The sequence below is a fragment of the Sciurus carolinensis genome, chromosome 10 (assembly GCF_902686445.1).
Source record: "Sciurus carolinensis chromosome 10, mSciCar1.2, whole genome shotgun sequence".
NCBI classification, from domain to species: domain Eukaryota; kingdom Metazoa; phylum Chordata; class Mammalia; order Rodentia; family Sciuridae; genus Sciurus; species Sciurus carolinensis.
Window position 1 is genome coordinate 77585766 of NC_062222.1, and position 24045 is coordinate 77609810.

General features: G+C 38.5%; 2 protein-coding genes across 2 annotated transcripts in view; one reads left to right on the forward strand and one right to left on the reverse strand.

The window, feature by feature from the left end:
• The window catches only part of Fras1 (Fraser extracellular matrix complex subunit 1), a 439675-nt gene that overhangs the window by 268461 nt on the left and 147169 nt on the right, over positions 1-24045 (reverse strand). Inside the window, exons 3-4 of the mRNA XM_047566389.1 lie at positions 16406-16513; positions 7907-7999 (exon numbers count right to left, since the gene is read on the reverse strand). Coding sequence (XP_047422345.1) covers positions 7907-7999; positions 16406-16513 — 201 coding nt within the window. The remainder of the gene's footprint in view (positions 1-7906; positions 8000-16405; positions 16514-24045) is intronic.
• Positions 16946-24045, forward strand: part of LOC124994795 (histone H2A.V-like) — a 90879-nt gene continuing 83779 nt past the window's right edge. Inside the window, exon 1 of the mRNA XM_047567057.1 lies at positions 16946-17086. Within this exon, the coding sequence (XP_047423013.1) occupies positions 16946-17086 (141 nt within the window). The remainder of the gene's footprint in view (positions 17087-24045) is intronic.

The window sequence follows — 24045 nt, forward strand, 5'->3', positions numbered from 1 at the left end:
AAGAAGAAGCAGGAGTTTAGTTCCAGAATACAGGCCTGCATCAGTCAAATGAAAATAAACCTTCCCTTATACAAACTGAGGATGAAGGCTCCTGCTTAAAAGGTTGAGACCAGGCTTTACAATTTTCGAGGTTGGAGACCAGTTTAAATATAGACTTTTGTTTCTATTATCTCTAAGATTTTATATTTGAAAGTTTCAGAAAAACATAAGAAAATAAAAATGACCCAAATCCCATCATTAAGAATTCTATAAAGACCCAACTAAAATATATACACATATATTTACTATGTTCTTTGTGATGGCTCTGTCACTTTTTTTTTTTTTTTTTTGAAATGGGATCTCACTATGTTGCCTATACTGGTCTTAAATTCTTGGGCTCAAGCAATCCTCCTGTTTCAGCCTCCCAAGTATCTGGGACTACATGCATACTCCACCACGCCGTATCTTGTTTATGTTTTTTTGGTGTACTGGAGATTGAACCTAAGACCTCACATGCTAAGCACATGCTTTACCACCAAGCTATAACCGCAGTCATTTTCAATAGCTGTCACTCTTTTTCCTTTCTTTGACTTTATGTTTCATCCATATTCATTCCCTACTCCTGTTCCAGTGACCTCATAGTACCTAAAGTATCTACAGGAGTCACTCTCAGATGTGATGCAGAATAAACCAGCATGTAAAAAGTTACAAGCATGCCACTGACTAGGGAAATGACTGCCAAAGTATATATTCTCAACTGCAAAATGGAATAATGGCAGCCTTTCCCGAGATACAGGGAAAAATTAGTTTAATGAACTTTTCCTCCTGTGATATTTTCTGAACCTGCTCTCCTTTGTCTCACAGCTAACATAGGATGAATATCCAATTCAGCACAAATCACATATGAATTTTAATTAAAACATCACACATTCTAGGCACTCAGTCACCTAAATTATGGCCATGTTATTGAAAAACATAAAAGTAATTATTCTTTTGTTTCTCTTCAAACTAGCATTGGGAACAGTTTTTCATCTCTCTCAAACACAAAGTAGCCATCTTACCTAAACAAGTCAGAATTCTTTTATTCTGCAAATTGCCAGGTTGCAAGCATGCCAAATCTAATATTATACAATCACTAGAAAACTGGATATTATTGTAACGATTATAGTAACAGGTAGTTGTAATCATTCAATAATTTGGGAACCCAGTTCTCATCTTACTATCATAATTATACTCCTCCAGAGATACTTACTGGGAGTGCAAGAGGGAAATAATGCATGTGAACTCTCTCGGGAACCAAGGATTCCCTTGGCCACCTGCAAATTTTCAGGTTCAGCTCAGCCCTTTCTGCCTTGGGGACATGAGTAAGTAGCTTAATCTTTATTAATCTCAGTTTCTTGCCTATAAAAGTGAAATGGTAGGAAAACATTCCTTTCCCTGGGTTCTTACAAAGTTTCAATGAGGAAGACTGTCTGAGAGCAGCAAGGGATGGGCAAGCAGAGGTGCTCAATCAAGATACAGTCACAGCTACCAGGGGCTGGGCAGAGGGCAAATGGGGAGGTGTTGACCAAAGGGCACAAATATGCAGTTATAAGATGAACCAGTTTTGGCATAAGTAATGGCTGATGTATTCATTTGATTATGGTTTCATTCAACAATGTATATGTGTATCAAGTCATTGCATAGGACACCTCGAATATATTCCATTTTTATTTGTCAATTAAATATTCAAAAATGAAAAAGAAGGTGCTCAATCATATCCCCTCTTTTCGTCCCATGAATTCAGGATCTTCCTCCTGTTTCTAAAATTTTGTGCTTATTGTGAGTAGTGGGAATGGACATGGATACAAAGGCCAAGGCTTCTCCCATCAATTTTTACTTTGGCTATAATTAAACATAAAACTTCAAATTTGGGCTGGGGAGATAGCTCAGTTGGTAGAGTGCTTGCCTCGCAAGCACAAGACCCTGAGTTCGATCCCCAGGACCTAAAAAAAAAAAAAAAAAACTTCAAATTTAGCACAGCATATAAATAGGCAAGTCCACAAACTATGGGCTAATAAAAGACAGCGTGCCATTGACCTTTATCCTTAGAAGGTCCTAAGTATAAAACAAAGGAAAAACTGGTAAAAGAAAACTTGATAGACTTTGATGAATTAAAATTTTTAAATCTGTCAAAAAATATAAATAAAAAGCCAATGACAAACTGATACGAAAAATTAACCATAAAATATAAAAGAATTTATAAGCAATAAGAAAAAGATGAACATTTCCAACTGAAATAATGGCAATAAGCTTATAAAATGTTCAACTTTATTAATTGCACATAAATATTCATTCAAATAAAAACGTGATGACATTTTTTAAGTTAGATATAGGAGGAGTTTTAAATTCATAATATCTAGTGTGGGTGAAGCTGCAGTGAAATGGGATTCAGACACTGCAGCATGTGGAATACGCACACAGATAGGACTCAGCCCAGGTGGTCACACTGGAAAAGAGGCTGCATCGTCTGTGCAATGTCCACTGGGCCCATGGCTGGACACAGACATTTAAAATGGAATGCTAATGATGACAGGTATCACAGCTTTGACACCCAAAATTGTTAGTGCTTTGATCTATTAATATTGCTTTTTAAGTTATTTGAAGAAAATGATCAACAAATTTTATGGTTTGGATGTGAGGTGTCCCCCAGGAAGCTTGCATGTAAGACAATGCAGGAAGGTTTGGAGGAGAAATTATTGGTTTATAACCTAAGCATAATCAGTGGATTAATCCCCCGATAGGGATTAACTGAGTGGTAACTGAAGCTGTAGGGTGTGGCTGGAGGACATGGTTCACTGGGGGCAGGGCCATGGGGTATATATTTTGTATTTGGAGAGTGGATTCTCTCTGTCTCTCTGCTTTCTGATCATGATGTGTGCTCTTCCCTCCACCATACTCTCCTGCCATCATGTCATGTCCTGCCTCACCTCGAGCCCTGAGGAATGGAGCCAGTCTTCTATGGCTAAGGTCTCTGAAACTGTTAGCCCTTAAATAAACTTTACCTCCTCTATAGTCGTTCTGGTCGGGTCCTTTAGTTATAATAGTGAAAAAGCTGACTAAAACAACAATACACCCAAAAAAAGGGCTTAAATACAAGGAATTCCATCTTGATTTTTATACTGAAATTGGAAATATGTTAGTGAACACTGAAAAGCTACCCGAATGTTTAATAATAGGGAATAATGTTCTCCAAGAGTATGCTAGGAAACTATTTACAATATAATGTTATGTAAAAAGACAGGACATAAACCACATACACACCATAAATCCAATTATGTTAAAACATATATCTAAGCTGAGCACAGTGCACACAGCTATTACCCCAGCAACTTGGGAGACTGAGGTAGGAGAATCCTAAGTTCAAAGCCAGTCTCAGCAATTTATCAAGGCCCCAACCACTTAGCAAGACCCTGTCTCAGAAATAAATAAATAAATGGCAGGTGGGGAGAGCTGGGGAAATAGTTCGCTGGTAGAGTGACCCTGGGTTCAGTGCCCAGTACCCAAAAACAAACAAATGGATCTATTCATATTATCTATGACAACTGTCAGCTCCTGCCAAAGAAACCTGAGAGAAAATAACAGTACTTTTTCAGAGTATTGGGATTATTTGTGACCTTTTTTCCTGCTTATACTTTTATTTTCTAAATTTTCACCAATAAAAAATTCTTATTTTTGTCATCACAAAGAAAATTACTGCATAAAATATCTAGTGATTCATTTAGCTATTTTAAGTAAAGTCAAATTTGAAGGCTGTATGAAATCACTTGAAGTGAACTACTCTATTTTATTAAAAGTTAGGAAACTACTTCTAAACCTCTAGACATTGCAGTTCGTTAAAACAAGAGCTTGTTTTTGTTACTACTGAAAAGCACTGTTGTTTCTAAAACACTTGTAATCACACCACTGTTCAGATGGCGACCACAAAAATTAACTATAATAACAACCTGTCACTCATCAAGCCTTTTCATCTGTAAAATAAAAGGGCTATTTTGGTGAATCCCTTCAGTACTTTTGAACTCTATGATCATGTGAATCTATTATCTAACTCAGGAGACACAAAACTGAACAATGGATTCTCCCTTCACAATAAGCTTGAAAATTATGGGAATAACAAAGAACAAGTAGTAGGGAGACTCCTTGACGTCACAGCTGCAGAAACAGCTCCAGCTAGTGATGCAAAGGCTGCAGAGTGATGAAATTACTCTCTCATCTTTTAAGCAAATGGGTCACATATGTTCCCTCCATGTTTGTCTCCTACGCCTGTCCCTGAGAGTGACACCTCCTTCCCCAGTGTTCCAAGGATTGATAATGCATGCAAAGCACCCAGCCTAGAGATCAAGGGGTGCCGCACAGGCTGAATTTTACTTATACATGTATTGATAATTTCACAGTGTTCTCCGTACCCATTTCCAAGAGAATTATTTTTAACAAACACTGTGGTAGCAAAGAGCTTTGTAAAATCAAGGAATAATAGATGCATAAAGCAAGGCTCCCACAAGACCCAGTTTTAGCTGTGCATCTTAACCTCACTAATATCCATTTGAAAACATGAGACTTTGACACTGGGCAAAAGCAAATTCTGCAGACAACATCTTAAATATATTTTCTGCATAGTCACCTAATAAGTTAGCTTAGCTGTTTGCATAAGTCCAAAAGAAAGATAAGGTCATAAAGCATTTACTTGGCTTTCTGACAGAACAAAAATAATATTTTTTTTTCATATAATTTGCTCCTGTTATGAAGTTATAAATCCAGAATACTAAATATCTGGGAATGTTCATAGCATATTATAATTATGTCCTCTACTTTGGAGGAGAACAAAGCCACAGAATTCAACATTCATTTCTTTCCTCACAAACATAAATTAGTTCTTCTAACCTCCTGGATGGGCAGAACCAGCAGCCCTCTCCCTGCTCCTCTCCTCAGTGGCACTCCACACTAAGGCATTACCACCTGCCATTTTTCCTTTTTTCAGTGAATCTTCAATCTTCTCACACTTGACATTATAGGTGCTTGGATTAAATTAGTAAAGAGGAAGGAAAGGGAATTAAGGGTCCTTTCTCCTACCTTTCATGAGGTGATTTGTGGGAAAGAACAGGAGAAAGGCCAACAACTTTTGGGAAAAACACTTTTGAGGGGAGAGTATTGGGAAGGTCATAGATGAAGCAGACTTCCCAAATCCTAGCTGTAACAAACCCACACAAGGCTCCCAAATAATCTGTAGTCAGCCCAAAGTCTTGTGTTTTCCTCACTCTAGGGAAGAGCGTGAGACTTGCCTAGGCTTGCTGGGATGCCAGTCATATGGGCCACTGCCTGCCCTGTAAGCAGAGGTGTCCTCCAGTGAGGCTCAGGATTCTACTCAGGCGCCGCCTTCTATGAGGCCCTAAACTCATCCATCTCTGATTCCTCTGGCTTGTACCACATTCTCTAGGGACAGGATTGCTTCAACTGATTCCCCTGCTGCCATACCCCATCTCTCCTAGCATCTGCTTAATCCCTTAAAGCCAAGCTTCTTCTTCATATCACCACATTAAAGTTCTTAACACACCAGGCTATTTTACAGTGGCTGGGAGAGTCTCCATAACCTGCCCTGTCGGATGCAAGCCAGGGGACAAGGAGAGGATTACTGCTGTTCAGCAGGAGAGGAAAATACTCCAGAAGCTGCTTACAAAACAAGCTGAAAGGAAAAAGAAAAATGGATGCAAGATTTAGGAAATAACCTGGTCATGCAAGTGACATGGCAAGACTCAGACCAAACCAGATGAGTGTTTAACCTGCTCAAGAAAATGAACAGACCAGGCATAGTGGTGCATACCTGTAATCCCAGCGATTCAGGAGGCTGAGGCAGGAGGATCCCAAGTTCAAAGCCAGCCTCAGCAATTTAACAAGACCCTATGCAACTTAACCTAAGATTAAAATTAGAAGATTTTGTCTCAACTTGAAAAATAGTCAAAATCACTCTCCAGCTCTATTTGAAGAGGCAGACCACTAGAGATTTCCCCCCAAAGCTACAGTTCTCGAAATTCAGCCTTTTTCTCAGTTACATCAAGTACCAAAAATATAATAACATTTTCTGAGGGAATAAATTTCTAAAGTGCACATGAGAAAACAACACATGGGCATGTTCTTATCCAGTTGAGAGCTTTCTGTATGATGGATTATTGGAGAAGGTGTGAACTACAAGGGAGGCAGGGAAAGCACAGCCAGAAAGAGGACTTTCTGAACACTCATGGCAAAAGTAGGAGGCCAAGAGATTTCTAACCAACCCATGGCAGCTCTGTGGTCTCAGAATTGCCCAGCTACACAGGTCACTGACCAATATGCTCTTGGGACGAGGACAGGAGAAGGTGGAAAAAGGATCTTTTAACGGAGTCTTTCACTCATCAATGTATATTAAGCATCCACTTTGGGAAAAGTTCTGGGCCAAGTGCCAGGTTACTTTTGGGTAAGAGGCAGGGAAGATAATTATAAAGATATTGAAAATATCATCAAAGCTCTCTGGTATCTTAAATCAAGATAAGAATATTTTACATGTGCACAAATGTAACACTAGAAAGCAATTGGTAAGTGCCATTAGAGTGGTCCAAGCAGATTTACTGAATTCAGGTTGCACATGTTCCTGGTGCCAAATCTTATTTGAGAGGTCTTTTCTCCACAGATCCTGACCTTATTTTGGCTCACAACAGCTTGTGTAGCACACGGCGATGGGTAGTATGCAGACATTCCCATCCCAGATTCTGCTTGGGTATCTTTCAACAGCACATTGTGCAGAAAAGAAAGAGTGGCTTCCTCATGTAATTGGGAGACAGTGGCTGGAGTAAGATGATCCAGACCCAAGGGAAATAATCACAGTACTCACTGAGTGTTAGGAACACACACTGAATACCAGCCGAGAATGGATATATCAAACCCTGCTAACCTGTGCTCTCTCCTGAATGGGTGGAGACACTAACCTAGGAAAAGTTTTATATCAGGAGGAAGATGAGTATTAAATCAAAGAACCCCCCTCCATCTCATTCAACCTGGTGCTTCAGGGTAACATTTAAGTATAAGTGGAGATTAACTATTTTTATCATTTCTAATATAAACCTTGCAAAGGTGCTTTTAATCAGTATTTAATATCTAAATTAATCCTAAAGGATCTGGAATGAGAAAATAAAATTTTAAAAACCTTTAGGATATTTTTCTAGTACTGTGATTATTTACAGGGTGGAGAGAAGGGTGCGTGAGCATTTTGCCTCCTAAGGAAAATTTGGCCATGTCTGTATACAGTTCTCATTGTCTTGACTAAAGTTTGTTACTAGCATCTAGTGAGTAGAAGCCAGACATGCTGTTAGACACCTATGATGCATAGGACAGTCCACACAATAAGGTCTAAAAAGTTAATAGTACGGAAATTGAGAAACTACTGAGTGAGGTAGAATTAAAAATTATGAGTCAAAAGACCAAGGTTATCCCACTTATAAGTAACATGACATTGGCAATTACCTTATGCTCTTTGCAATTCAAATTTTTTATCTTTGAGTAAAGAGTAATGCCATCTGCTTTATTCAACAACTTGGGGTTGTTTGTAACTATCAAATAAAATGTATATATATAAAAAAGAAAGGTGGTACTTTTATATTCAACACAACTTCTCAATATTAACATTCTCAGACTTCTCATTCAATCAGATTCAATCTATAGATATTCACATAAGGCACATGGGATAAACAGGACAGTTAAAATCTTATTCAAGAAACCTCAAGAGAGTCAAATGAGCTTCAGGTCCTCTATAGGCCAGGTGAAAAAAAGAGCTTCTCTTGTCAACCCAAGTTTAACAGTCATCTTTCTCTTAGCAATGATCTACAGACACAGAATCAACCTAGGAGCAGAAAACACTTACCTCATGGATTCTCCCTTCATGGTGACAAGATCCAGGGGTCCTCAGTACACACTCTGGGCAGCACTGATTGGCAGCTATTTGAAGCACTTCTCCCTGAGCATTTAAAAGCAGCTCAGTGTAAAACAGCAACAGCAAACACAGAATCACATGGTTCATCCGTCTCTAAGTATCTTAGATTCTCTCAATCTCATGAGTGTCCACCAGTGACAACAATAGATGGAATAAAGGGAATAAACTAACAAAAAGGATTCACTGTTAAGAGGAGCTCCTATGGAAGTAATTTCCTTGGGAAGAAAAAGTCTACATCTTTTTACATGTTATGAAGTGAAGAATTATTTTCACTGGAAATGTTCCACACAAGAAGGCAGTCAGGGTGAGAGAAGAAGCGTATTTCCTTAAGGGTAGTATTTTCCTCTGCTGGAGAGAGGAAGAAGATTCTGGTGAGTGGGTGATGGCCACAGAGCTGGCAAATCTTTCAGCTATCTTGGTGAGGCCTAGTGTAGCCAGCAGCAGGGAGTGAGAGCTCACTTTTACCTGAGAAGCAGACTAACAAGGCACTGGGGGCAGGAGGTTGAAGGACAGTTTGTCCAGGAAGTACCATTGTTGTGAAAGTATCATGTGTAAGTGTTGTGGGGAGCTGGGTGGAATTCCTGGGCTCCAGTAAATATCTACCTTGTTTTTCAAGAGTTCTTTAATTTCAATTGTGCTTCTTGCTAGTATCAAAACAATGTATTACCACTTGATACCTCAGGATTTTTTTTTTTTTTGGAAGTTATCACATGTTAACTAACAATGAATTTGCCACTATGAAGAATCTACTAAGAGTTACTAAAAAATTAGGGGTTGGAGGTGTAGTGTAGTCGTAGCATATTTGCCCAACATGTGCAAGGCCCTGGGATCCATTCCCAGCACCACAAAAAATTAAGATATAACTATAGATATAGATAGATAGCATGAACAGCAGAAGGTTGGCTTTTGGGGCCCAGAGATTCACCTATTAGATCCTCTTGCTCACACCACTCCTCTGCAATATATTAGGATTTCTCCAGTTCTAGACGTGGCAGAACAGGCAATGAATGATTCTGACCAAAAATGGTAGGAGATTCAGCATTAGCCAAGAAGCCATGATACATCCACAAGATAAAAGCTGATCAAGAAAGAATTCAGTCAGTAGAATGAAAAAATGAAATTGTGTGTGTGTTTGGGTGTGTTAATACTTTGTTATTTTTTGTTGCTTCCATCTTTTTTAATTTATTTTTTAAATTATTTTTTTATATTTTTATAGACTGCATTTTGATTCATTGTACACAAATGGGATACATCTTTTCGTTTCTATGGTTGTGCAGGATGTAGATTCATACCATTCATGAAATCATACATGTGTATAGGGTAATGTCTCATTCCACCATTTTTCGTACCCCCTCCTCCCTTTCATTTCCCTTTATGTAAACTAAAGTTCCTCCATTCTTCTCTTTCTTCATTTTTTAAACAATTGTATCTACAAGAGAATTCTCATTCATATAACTATATTCACAAGAATGTATGGAAAATAGGGCTAAGATTTTACAACAGTTAATCCACTACACAGATAAATACATCAATAACAGTAATTGCCAAATTCTTATTTGCTTGATAAAGAACAAAATTTATATGATATGGGATTTTATAAAATTGCCCATACCGTGCAACATTAATGACTTCTCAGAAAAGTCACCTCTGAACCCAAATAGAAAAGTACACTTCAATTTCCACTAAGATGGCAATAGAAATTACATTAGCATAATTTCTCCTAAGAATTTCATACAGATAGGAAATGAGATAATCCAGTTGTTTATATTCTAACTTGGCAGCAAGAAGCAAGAGAGGAAGGAAGGGAGAATGGAAAACTTCAAAGAATGTCTTATGCTTCCAAATTAGTTTCCTTTTTTTCCATAACAACTAATTTTCAGATATGGTTTTCAAAAAACTCATTTCAAAAATATAGTATTCATTATTTGTGAGTGGCAGATGAGGCGAAAAGAAAGGGGGATTTCCAGTGAGGGTCCATGTCTTGAACTTCTGGAGGGGCATGACAGAGATGAGCTGCAGGAGGAGCAAACAATGTAGCAAGTGTGTGTGGAGAATGGGAAGCAGGGAATTCTTGGCACCTGACCATGTAACCCTGAACAGCTTGGTGAGCTGCGGACTGCACAAAACACATAGCCCACTGTTCCTCGGGCTATGCACTGAAGAGCAATGAAAGTGACTGCGTGGGCAAGAGACATCAATGACAACTGCCAGGGACACTGGGCAAGACTTGCTTAGGTTCTAGGACGACTAGCAATAATGATAATTTCATAATTTTAGCTAAAACTTAGTAAGCGCTCATAATAGCTAGATACAGTAGTCTCCTTTCCATAAGGGTACATTTCAAGGACCCCAACGGATGCCTGAAACTACAGAGAGTACCAAACCCTATATAGTCTGTTTTTCCTATACATATACAACTATGATAAAATGTAATTTATGAATTAGGCTTGGTAAGAGATTAACAATAATAGTTAATCATAAAAGAGAACAATTACCTTAAAATACTGTAATAAATGTTATATAAATGTGATCTCTCTTTCAAAATATTTTATTGTAGTGTAGATCTTTTCAGTATGTGAATTTCAGTATGTGAGATTTTTTCTATATGATAAGCCAAGAACTTCAATCTTTTCACTTAAATGAAGCACTTTGCAGTTTCTCTTTGGCATATCTGAACCTCCAGGATCATGATTCTTGAGCTTTGGGGAAATTATGAAGTAAAATAAAGATTACTAGAACACAGCACTGCCCTATTAACACAGTGGATCTGATAACTGAGATGGCTACTGAGCAACTAATGGGCAGATAACATATACAGTGTGAATACACTGAACAAAGGATGATTTGAATTCTGGGCAGGATGGAGCAAAACTGTACACTATTTTATTACACCACTCAGAATGTCATATGATTTAAAACTAATAAAGTATTTCTGGAATTTTCCAGTTAATATTTTCAGACCACAATTAACAACACAAAACAATAGGTAAGAAGGCACTACTGTACTAAGCACATATAGCCATGTGCACATGTATTACATGTACATATATATAGTGTATGTGTGTGTGTGTGTGTGTGTGTGTGTGTGTGTGTAGGTGTGTGTGTGTGTGTGTGTGTGTGTATTACGCGGCACCTAGATCTCAGTTTCTTCTCTACCTTACGTCTGAGCATCATTGTGACAGCTTCAGTGTCCATGAAAGTGACCAGTCCCATGTTCTTCCTTTGTGCATTACAGACCACCTCAATTCAAGCAATCCTCACTCCATTTATCTTAAGAGCCCATAGCCATGGCCAAACTTGGAACCTATCTGCACTGTACACTACTGTAGACCAGAAACCCTCAACTCTCTGAACCTGTGCCTCTTAGTGTTTAACTCTTACTCATCCTCACTCCTACTCGCCTTATTTCCCCTCAGAGACTCTTGTGTACCTCTTTTCCTGGTAGTCATCAACCCCTAGTTGTCAACATTTTCCTATTGATGTTAGTCTCAACACCCAGCACTTCCCATATCTCTACTCTTGTTTCTTTATTAGCATGGCAAAATCCCAGTTCCATATCTATCTGACACTTCGCCTTCTCCTCTTTTATACTCGACTGGTGTGCATCTTTGAGAAAAGCATTCCACCATGCAGCTTGGTTCATGGCCTCCTGCTCCCACAACACCACCCTTTATCTGACCTTGGTCAGTCCCCTTCTCTGTTCACTGACTTCTAACATTCACTGTGTTTGAAACCTACAAGAATCTCAAAGTCTTTACAAAGAAACCTCATTAGGTATGAACTCCATCAGCATCCTGTTCTTTTTCTCACCCACAAGTTTAACTACACCTGTATTGATCCAAGGGTCTTTCGTTCCATTCCTAGACAATGAGGCTGTTTTTTTCAACCCCACCCCATTCCATACTCTGGAATTCTCCACAAACTACTCTAATTCATTTCTTCTCTTTTTCATTCTCCTCCCTCCTAGGCTTCATGACTTCAACTTCTCTCTCCATTCTGAATCATTCTCTTTTCTCTCCTAAGGCGATTATGTCTCTCTCATGTTAATATCAAAAACTAAAAAGCAAAACAAAGTAACACCCCTACCATGATTAGCCTACAAACGCTAACAGAAGCCTTCTGGAAGCCATGTGCAATAGTGAAGGAAACAAGATTCCTACTCTCAGGGAGCTTAAAGTCTGGAGGAAGAACAGACAGACAGACACACGCATTCTAGCCAAGAGGTGTAAGAAGGGTAAGCACAAAACACCGTGGCAGCACACAGGCAGGCTGGATGGCTGTGGGTGAGGAGTTCAAGAAACGTCACAGATGTGGCATTGTCTGCCAAACATCCTCCTTCTCCAACCTCGGTCAAGCATTGAAAGAGTAGCCTTGATCCAGCCCTTTCCCCCGTTTTACATTCAATCCTCAAAACTCAGCAATATGGCTTCCACTTCCTCCATTCCACTCACACTAACCTACACATTGCCAAATGCAATGGATCAGATCAGATTCTTCCACTTAGTGCCTTAACCATAGCTACACAACGTCCTCCTGAAAACCCGCTACTCTCCTGCAACCATATGCTGCTTTCTTCTTTGATCATTCCTTAGCTCTTGCCTCTCTAACCATGTATTCTTAGTCTTAAGTTCCCTCTCTTAAGTTCCCCTGGCCCAAACTCCATCCTTGGTCTTACATTCTTTTCTCACACAGTCTCTTTGGATTAATTCATTAATTCTAAAGGTTTATACAACTCTCTATATGCCCCAGACACCCACATTATAACTTCAGCTCCATCTTCTCCTCTGAACTTTGTTGTTCTCATATATCCACCTGCCTGGCTTCTTCCAGAACACTTTGAACTCAACTAGCCTCAAACTAAAATCATCACTTTTCCCAGATGGACTACTAAGATATATATACTGATAGATATAGATAGATAGATAGATAGATAGATAGATAGATAGATAGATAAAGTGACTCATCAAGTCACAAACATGGAGGTCATTTCTCCTTCTCCTTTCCCTCACCTTCCTACCTTCAACCAGTTCTACTGATTTATCCCCTGCACATGTACCGAAGCTGACCTTTCCTCTTGATCTCTATGCTACAAGTGCTCTAATTTGGATATTCGTCTTTTCTTTTTTTAAATTTTTTAATTTATTCTGTTTAGATAAACATGACAGTAGAGTGTATTTTGAAACATGATTCATACATGGAATAAAACTTCCTGTTCTTGAGGTTGTACATGATGTGAAGTTACACTGGTCATATATTCATACATGAACACAGGAAAGTTATGTCTGATTCATTCTACTGTCTTTCCTAATCCCACCCTCCCTCCCTTCCCTTCATTCCCTTGTCTAATCCAATGAACTTCTATTCTTCTCTCCCCACCCCCTTATTGTGTGTTAGCATCTGTATATCAGAGAGAATATTCAGCCTTTTGTATTTTTGAGATGGGCTTATTTCACTTAGCATGATATTCTCCAGTTCCATTCATTTACTAGCAAATGTCATAATTTCATTATTCTTTATGGTTGACTAATACTTCATTTTGTGTGTGTGTGTGTGTGTGTGTGTGTGTGTGTGTGTATATAAAATCACATTTTCTTTATTCATTCGACTGTTGAAGTTCACCTAGGTTGGTTCCATAGCTTGGTTATTGTGAATTGAGCTGCTATAAATATTGATGTGGCTGCATCACTATAGTATACTGATTTTTAAGTCCTTTGGGTATATGCCAAGGAGTGGGATAACTGAGTCAAATGGTGGTTCCATTCTAAGTTTTCTGAGGAATCTCCACATTGCTTTTTAGAGTGGTTGCTCCAATTTGCAGTGCCACCAGCAAGTATGAGTGTACCTTTCCCCCACATTCATGCAAACTATATTGATCCTTTCATCTGGATTATTCTCATAGCCTCTGAACTGAAATCCTTGTTTCCAATATTATGCACTATCTTTGAAAAACCAGTTATTGCTAAAAGAAAACTTGGCCCTTCTACCCTTATGCCTAAAACTTCATTAGTATTCTATCACCATGAAAAAAATTCTAAGCTCCATAGTGCAGCCTATAGACTTTTCTATAACCATGAATTTATCAATTTCTAGCCTCATCCCTCATTCATTCAGTCAAAAATATTTATTGTGTACCCACCACATACCAGATGTGATCGCTGGTGTTGAGGATATGCGGTGAATAAGAGACAGTAAATAAGAAATATCAGTAAAAGCACATAGTACGCCAGGTAGTAGTTAGCGCCACAAAGAAAAGTATGGAAGGTGGATACGAAATGTGTGGTGGGTGGTAGAGGGTGGCAATTTTAAACAGAAGATCATGCAGGCAAAACTTAAACTAAAAGATAAGATATATAGACAGATATAGATAGATAGAAACTTTTGCCATAGGCCCCTTCACTTTGCTGTTCCCACAAAATTGTTCTAAGATGTGGGTGTGTGTATTTGTCTATGTGTATGTATATCTATCGAACAGTAAAGAGGCATGCTGTCTGAAGCAGAATGAGCAAGGAAGATGCTAGCAGAAGACTGATTAGAGGGGTGCAGTTATACCAAAGACACTGTGAGGAGTTACTCCAATTGAGAAGAGAAGCCATTGGAAGTCACTGGAGGATTTAAGGAGAGAAGCAACACGATCTGACTTCAATTTTATAGGATCATCCTGGCTGCTACACCAACATTACAGTGAAAAAAGCAAGCACAGGAACAGTGAAACCAGATGAGAGGCTACTATGAGAATCCAAGCCAAAGACGAATTCAAGTGACACCAGAGTGAGAGCAGAGAACTCACGTTTGCAACGCACCATTGTATGAAGGAAGAGCTGGGAGATCTGCAATGGATGTGGGATGGAAAGAAAGTAAGAGTCAAAGATGGTAAAAAATTTCCGACTGTGTAACTGGAGAATGGATTTAATGAGCTAGGAAGAATTAAAAAAAAGAATAAACTAGAAAAGGATGAAATCATGAGCTTGGTAGAGGACAAGGACCAGAAACTTTTTCAGTTAATATTTTAGCCTTTGGGATTTACTTATGGTCTACATCACAATGCTCATCACTAAAGTATAAAAGCAACCAAAGACAATGCATGAACAAATGAGTATGCCTGTATCAATAAGATTTTTAGTTTTTGATACTAAATACTGATTTCATAAATTTTCACAAACTATTGATCATGACTATTTTCAAGTATTTAAAAATGAAGAAAATATTCTTAGTTCACTGGTCATACAAATACAAGCATCAAGCAGCATTTATTCTTCTGACTCCTGGAATAAAACAGGTTTAGTTTCACTAATATGTCTTCTAACATCTAATTTGGGGTTTCTTCTGTGATACCACAGTATTCATAAGAAGTGGGAGAGGGTATGTCTTCATGACCCCTAGACCACCATACAAATTCTGCCATGAGTTAGCCAACTAATGGTAATTTCTTAGCAGTACTGACTCCATACAATAGAAGGATTCATAATATGTAGCAAAATATTAGCAAATTTAAACATATACTCCCTGATTCTCAGAAATCCACTCACACAGAAAATGAGGAATTATTCTTAAAGGCATACCTTCATTCCAATGTTAGGGAAAAACAGAACCTTATTATTAGCACTAGATATATAAAGGCTCAAGACTAATTATTGGGGGCAAGGCAGAAATGAGAAAAATAAACTGTGTTTGTGAAATTGACAGAAGACTTTCTTAAGAATATAATTGGTCTTCTCTAGGGAGTTTCAAACATTTAAATTTAAAACTTATGCCGTTTTAAAACTATATTGACTTTAAAAAGAGTAAACAGCTAGAAAAGAAATTATTCTAACAAAATAGATGTATAGTCATAAAAAACTGAAAAGTTTAATAGAGGACAAAGGAGGACACATCACCCATTTGCTTGTTCAAATTGCGGACAATCTTGTGTCAAGGACTCTCCTGCTTCTTAGGGAACCCACTGGCAGCATAGTAACACCATCAGTGGTAGATCCAAGTGGCATTTTCAGATAACAGTGTTTGAGAAGTCAATCCTGATGTTTGACTCACTCAATGGTGTGATTAGTTATTGTGATTAGTGTCAATATCTCTGGCTTATGTCAATTTCAGGGTGAAATCTTTGGGCAGCAGTTTATTAATTGTACCATCATGTTTAATTGCTTAAAATCTCCAGGTTGACCTTTCTCATCTGTAAAGTGGGGGTAAAGGCACCAAACCTCCATAATACTAAATGGGATAACAATTGTTAAACCTTTAACTGAGCACCTTGTCCTCAATAAATGAAAATTAAGATATTCTTAGATATGATATATTAAAATTCTCTCATGCATTTCATAAAGCTCCCAATTAGAGATTGAGATAAATGTCAAAAACAGATGATCAAAAGGATGCAAAAACCTGACTCTTCACTGACCAACCCAATGTACTTAGGGTACCATTAGGATGTCATACCTTCTCAAAGGCACACTGAGGGTTTCTGCAAACAACAGGTTTGCAGATAACGATGTTGCCACGGCAACGGCAGTTTTGACATGAATCAGGCTTCCAAACTGTGGCATCCTGCAAAGAAGCATAAGCTCTGAGTTAAAAACTGATCAGTCAAGGTCTGAGCACACAAAAGCAACACTATCAATAGCCCCAGATCTTGAACAATTAAAAGGCAAAGGAATGTCACAGGCACACCACACACAGTACTCGCTGGGCACTGATTAACCCTGAATGGCAATAAAAGCAGAATGATCCATTTCACAATAGTCAACCTGCATAGCCAGAGACAAGGGCATTCAGCACACAGCTGTCAATACCCAGAGTAAAAACCATTGATTAGCCTGAAACCTCTTGAGGACACTGCTGCTCCCTGACCAGAAGTTTCTTTTTGCTGTTAACTAGCAGAAATCTTCTGAGTAGGTTTAAAGGAAAATGACATTTTTAAAAATTTGTTCTAATTAGTTATACATGATAGTAGAATGCATTTTGACACATCAAACACAAATGGAGTATAACTTCTTGGAACATGACGTTTTGACTAGCTCTAACCAGTATCCAAAAGCAGCTTTGCCACCAGATAATATAAGCACCTCAGACCTCACTCTGCTTCTGCATACTCCGGTGCTCGTCAGAGACATGATGTATGTGAGTAAGTGATTCTGTTTTTTAAGACACATTCACCAAACACATGCATTAAGTAGCTGTTTTGTGCTATGTGCTGGGCACACTGGGATCTTAATGAAACTCAAGTATGGGACCATTCATGAGAATCTCACACATTATTTTGGATCATGAACATGAGGGAATTAAATAATCGCACCAAATGTAAGCTCGGATGCTGGCCAAAAGGAACCAGATGAAAAGTGGCTAAACAAAGCTTTATTGGGATCAGCTCTCCGGCGAGATTCACTGGTCCACTGATAAAGGGCCAGGGAAGTCGAGCTGTGGATCCAAAGGGGCTGTTTTTTGTACTCTGGGGTAGGTGGGGGAAGGCTCAGGGGTGGATGTGTCTCCCTGCAGTTGGCCACTGGGACTCTGCTGGGACCTGTGTCCTTCTGGGATTGGCTGGGGATCCTGTTGAGTGACAGGCGGGTGCGAGACTCAGCTAGGGTTTATCTGTAGGCGTCTGATTGGTTGCTGTTTGGCATCCGTGGGCTGCCTGATGCTCTGCCCCCATCCAGTCACCTCAGACCTCCCCAACACTACGTCATTACTCAACAAATTGGGAAGGAAAATAGTGAATAGAAAAGGGAATCTGGGCTCCAATAAAGGTCTCAGGAGTTTCTTTCCTTTTCTCACCTTCTATCAAGCCAGATCCTTATTTCAGTCCTGCTATTTTAAAGTAACTTTTAGCCCAAGTCTCTCAGAGACTCCACAGAGACCTGTTTCTATCCATTGAAAGGTTGCTACGATGATTTTGAATTTAAGCAAAAAGATACCAGAGGATGTACAGAAATCCATTTTCCCAGACATTCCTATTCCTGTTCTACATGGGAAGAAAATAGTCGTACTGTTCAACTAAATTTTAAACACTCAGTCTAAGAATACTGTCTGTACTATTCTCTGGTTTAAAACTACTCCAAGGCCCATCTTTGCCCCAGATGGGGTAAAACACAGAGCCTACAATCTGGCCTTCACCTCGATTTCTGGGCTTGCTGAACCTCACGGTCCTGAGGCTTTCATCCATTCACAACAACTAGGTCAAGTTATTGCACAGCACTGCCTCCCCTCACCTGGTCTCACATCTCACCCTCCTCCTGGGATCGCTCCTGCTCCCTGACTTCTCCTGGAGGAGTTTGCAAACCAACACTCTTCTTTCATGCCTCAGCCTCAGAGATGAATCATTCTTAACCCCCAATTCATGCAGCTCCTCGCCACTCCCCTGCAACCCCGCTGTGTCCTGCACACACTGTCACACTTTATTGCACTCATTCAAATGCCTGTTAGCCTTGCCAGACCAGACTGTAAACCCCTTGAAGCATGAACTTGGCCTGCCACACTGTAGATTCTTAAATAGAGGAGTTAGTAGTTCCTAAGTTGCTGAGAGAAAGCTTTTTCCACCTCTTTAAAACTTTCTCATCCTTTTTTCCTCAATAAACCAATCAAAGTGCTACTCAATACTTTAGGGAAGAAAGAGAAGTTTCTAAGCTCCTGACAGAGTCATCAGAACATAAGCATTTGACTTGAGATGGGTCGGGCTAGAAAACAGGTGGATACAACAGACACTTTTACATGTAATAGTAGAAACCAAACATGATGGTTAATTCTATGTGCCAACTTGACTAGGCTATGGAACCCATTTGTTTGGTCAAACATTAGTCTAGATGTTATTGGTGAAGGAACAGATGGTTCCCAGCTTTTGACTTTTTGACTTTAGGATGGTGCAAAAAAGATACATTTAATAGAAACCATACTTTGAATTTTGGATTTGAATCTTTTCCCAGGCTAGCAATATGCAGGGTGAAACTCTCTTGAGATGCTGGACAGTAGAGCAAACTACAGCTCCCAATCAGTCACAAGATCACCAGGGTGAACAACTGGTACTTCTACAGTATCCTGTGTTGCTATCATGTATAGGTAATAGGTAGGTTAGGTGTATGAAATGCATTTTTTACTAATATTTTCTTACAGTTGACTTTTTTTTTTTTTTTTTTTTTTTGAGGTGCTGGGGATTGAACCCAGGGCCTTGTGCTTACGAGGCAAGCATGCTACCAACTGAGCTATATTCCCAGTCCCATCCATTGACTTTTAAATAAAGGAGCTTGCCCTTCATAGCATTGGTGGGTCTCATCCAATCAATTGATGTCCTTAATTTAAAAAATCTTAGGCTTTGCAGAGAAAAGGGAATTCAACCTTAAGAATATAACATGGCACAGAGGCAGGAGGATCTCATGTTCAAAACCAGCCTCAGTAATTTAGCAAGACCTTAAGCAACTTAGCAAGACCCTAAATAAAATTTTAAAAACAGGTTGGGGATGTGGCTCAGTGGGTTCAATCCCTGATACTAAAAAAAAAGAGGGAGGGCCACAACATGGAAATTCTGTCGGAGTTTCCAGCTTGATGATCTGCCTTATAGATTTCGAACTTGCCAATGCATGAGCCAATGAGCCAATTCCTTAAATACCCTACCTCCTATTGGTTCTCTGGACAACCATGACTAATGTACCAACACTAGTATAGATTTACATGGACATGCGCAACATCCTTTCAGGTCAAGAAAGGCAACATTCATAACCACTCAGGGAATGTGCTTCAAATGCAGGTACTTTTCTGAAGATATTTAAGAAATATAATATGTATCTGAGGTGAGATGACATTTCCAATGTCTGATTCATAAATTCTAAGTCAAAGCAAATGAATACCAGAACTTGCCTTGGATTACTTCTGAATTTCTCCTTATTATTTTAGCACATTCTTCAAAACTAACATTAATGTGGCAACTACAATATGGTCTTAACACAAAGAACAATGGCAGGAAATGAGGAAAAACAAATTTCATTTCCAAGCTCAATGAGGATTTTAAGAAAGTCCCAGTTTTAGGATACAGATTACATAAAAGTGACAATTTCACAAAGCCAGTAACTACCATTTATTGATAATTTATCTCATATTGACCAATCTTGCAGCAGGAAGGGCTGTTCATAGGGGCAATTATGGTACAAGAGGTAGAAGGCTTTCTCAAACTCTGCCACTATCCTGGAAGACCGGGAACAGAGCCATGTGTCGGTACCATGCAAAGCTCTTACCTGCATGATAACCCTGTGAAAGTGACTCCAATGCAATTTACAGATGAGGAAACAGTATGTGAGAGATGAAACAATTTCCCCACATTCACAAAGTTCTTAGAAGTTCTAAATACACAGGCTCTGGGGCCAGACTGCCTAGGTTCAAATCCTGGTGTCATCATTTACTAACCATGCATCTGTGGGTTAAAGTGCCCGTGTTCCAGGTTTCTCATATATGAAACTGGTATCCTAAAGTAAGATAGGATGCTAAAGGTGCTTACTCCACAGGTTTCTTAGAAGGATCATGTGAGATGCTGTATTTAAAGATTTATGAACATTGTCTGGGACTTACTAAGAGACCATTAAATGTAATCTGTTTTTGCTCCAAATTCTATTATAGTTACAGGTATTCAACAAATATCTTCTAAACATTTCCTTTTCTCAAAGTGAATACAGTCCCATTCATATCTTGATTTTCCCCTCTTCTCACTCTATACAAGTATAATCTAGGAGAATGAAATTACTTATTAATTGGGATTCTAGCACTCAAAGGATCCAGAACATTGCCACGGGATGGATCTGTAGGAACAAATCTGTAGGTTGAGTTTGAAGACTACTTAGGTAATTAGAAAGGTCTCTGTCTCATAAAGAAGGCAGAAACATGAGCCCACATATTCCTTTAACTTAGACCATAAATGGCCACTCTAGGTCTATGAGCTTCCTTCAGCTTGGTGTGGCCCAAAAGGGCCAGCCAACTTCATTCTCTCCAGATGCAACATTCGAAACACAAGACTTCAAGTTCTTCTCTACACTCGATCATGTTCACAGTGACCTCCAAGTTCCCAAATAGCCCATTACACATTTTAGCAGCTTCCCTCCAAATAGGACCTTTTAAGAATGTAGAGTAAGTTTTCCACTTTCATTCACAAAACCATAATCCTTCTTCAGGTTAATTCAATGTTTAAATTTTTCTGGATCTGGGAAGCCTTCTTGATCTATTTACATATCTGTCTTCTCAGCAGACCATGAGTCTTCAAGAAAGAGGATTTTATTTTCCTCCTCTTTGTAGATCCCTTGAATTTAACCCAGTTCCTAAATGTTGAATGAACTAATTAATAACTCAGGTACTTTGTTTACCCTCATGAAAACATCTACCCATATGATCTCTGATATTCTAGTTAGGCTGTGAGAACTTGAGAAAACTGTTTAACTGATGTCACCACAAAATCCCTACAATGTTGGATGTTATGACATTACTGGAATCTAACTACATTTGAAGAAAACTTTTCTTCATCTAAGCATTGAACCTATAGAAAAAGTTTCTTAATCTTATGTCCTTAATTAATATGTTCTCATAGAGGTCAATAATTTATGGTTAATTTTCAATAAAATGAACATTTTCCCAAGCCTGGATAAATGGTCATATACTTTTCAGTTCTAAAACTTTACAAATCAATTTCTATGGCACCATAAAATTGTTTTATGAAAGTAGGGACACAGGAGTTCCTCAATAGCTAAAACTTTGGATAAAGCCATAAAATCCAGAGACATAACACTGTAAAGTAAGTTTTACAGATTTTTCCATGTTACTACTACAATTCTACCACTTTATAATCTTCTCTTCGATTTTAACACACTCTGCAAAAGAATATTCTTAAAAGTCTTTCACTAGAATATAGATTAAATTATTAGATTATGACAAAACTAAAATGCAGTGAAAATATGATCTGTTTAAACAGTTTTAATATTTTAATAAAATATGAATAAAATGTTCAGATAACATAATTACTACAGACCAAATACTTTAATAGAAGAATGCTTTAAAAATAAACTTATTTACTTGTCAAATATTTATTGAACATTTGATTAGTGCTAAAATTGAACAATGAATATACCCTTCATCAGTACTCAAATTTCTGGGGGAAATTATTTATAATATTCTAAAGAGCAGAATATCAACTGTCAACATAAATTTTCTTTCATCCAAATGTTATAATAACCATACTTTAATTATTGATTAATGCATCTCATTTTTAAATGCCCTTGGCTTTTTAGAGCAAAACTGAGAAAGAAGGAATAATGCTCCCCAAAAGCTGTGCTTTCAAGTTACAAAATAGTATGTAGAATACAATGCTTTTTTGGAATAAAAATATATTTAAATGCACAGAAACGAAGTGTGAAATATGTAAACCAATGTGTTCGTTAGCTTTTCAATTCTGTGACCAAAATACCTATAAGAACAACTTAAAGTGGGTAAAGTTTATTTTGGCTCATGGATTCAGAGGTTCAGTCCATGATGGGTAGATTCCATGGCTCTGGACTCAAAGTGAGGCAGAACATCATGGAAGAAGGATGTGATGGAGGGAAGCTGCTCTACTCATAGTGGCCAGGAAACAGAGAGAGAGGGATTCAGAGAGAGAGAGAGAGAGAGAGAGCACCAGGAGAGTCAGGAGAGCCAGCAGGAAAGGGGCCCAGAGATGATAAACCCTTCCAAGGATGACCCCAATGATCCATGTCCTCCAACCACACCCCACTTGTATTTCACCTCTGAATGTTCCTGCATTGACAAAGTTTTGGGGCACCTGATATCAAACCATAACACCCAGTAAGCAAAGGGAAGTCATTACTGGGGGTAGGTACTATGCGATTTTTTTTTGTTTTGTCATTTATCCTCATCCGTATTTTCTATTTTTATTTCATATTTTAAAAAAATATGTAACTTATGTGATCTTTTAAAATTACTTTAAAAATATAAGGTGCAAGAACAAACAAACAAAAAAAGTGGGGAGAGGGGGTAAATAAAACCATTTACCAAATATATAACAGTAGATGATTTAGCTAAACTTCCTGAGCTATCCCCAAACTCACTTAAATTTCAAAAATTAACTGTACCCCCTACTTGTCCTTCAAAGCAATGAAAGAAGACACAATATTCAACCAGGGCCCATGTCTTCATTTCTGGAGGTTCATTTTCCTGACAAGTCTGGTTTTCAAGAAAGATAATCCATAAAAAAGGGTTCTTTGACCCAATTCCAGTTTGGGGACAGAAATAATGGTCCTTGTTTGTCAGGGAACCATAAAGAAACGAATCAATAACTTTCATAAGGTTATTTTAGAGCCCAGTTCTTTCCCCAAGTGCCCTTCTTCAGACAATTTAGATAAACAATACCTTTTTCATTTGGTCTCATTTTAAAAGTTCATGGAAAGTTTCTCATTCAACCCCAAATAAGAAGGAAGATAGGGCACTTATTTCACTTAACAGGAGAAGATATGGGATCTTGTATTTACATTAAATTCTCTTCTTTCAAGAAGAGTAAGTACAAATTAGTGCCGCAAAAGAGAAAATGACAAACCACTTTCTGTCTGAGACCTATTTCAAAGGTTTGCTCCATACAATACCCACTTGTGGAACTGCTGGTTTTACATATGAAGGACCATTTCAGCATGCTGGAATGATTAGCTCGTACCCGATCTCCTTCACCTGTCTTAACATGATAAACCTGAAGGCATCCACTGTAAGAATTTCAGCTTGGATACAGAAATAACAGCAAGTATCACAGATGAAAAGATAGCTGCTATATATAACTGAAAGTGCCTTTGTTCAAAAGACCCTGAACTGCATGGCAAGTTAGCATCACGTTTTTGTACAGATGTCTTAGAAGAGCGTGGTACCAGGTGTGGAGGCAGGGAAAGGAAAGAAAAGGGAACAAGTTACTTCCGAGTGCTAGTGTCCCAGATTCTCCCCACACTCAGGATCCTACTACTCCTCACAGCATCCTGTAGACAAGGTATCATGACCCTGATTTTATTACTGAGGGAATAAGACAGGGAAGGTTGAGTGAACTGTGTAGAGCTCAGCTGGTAATTGAGACACCTGGG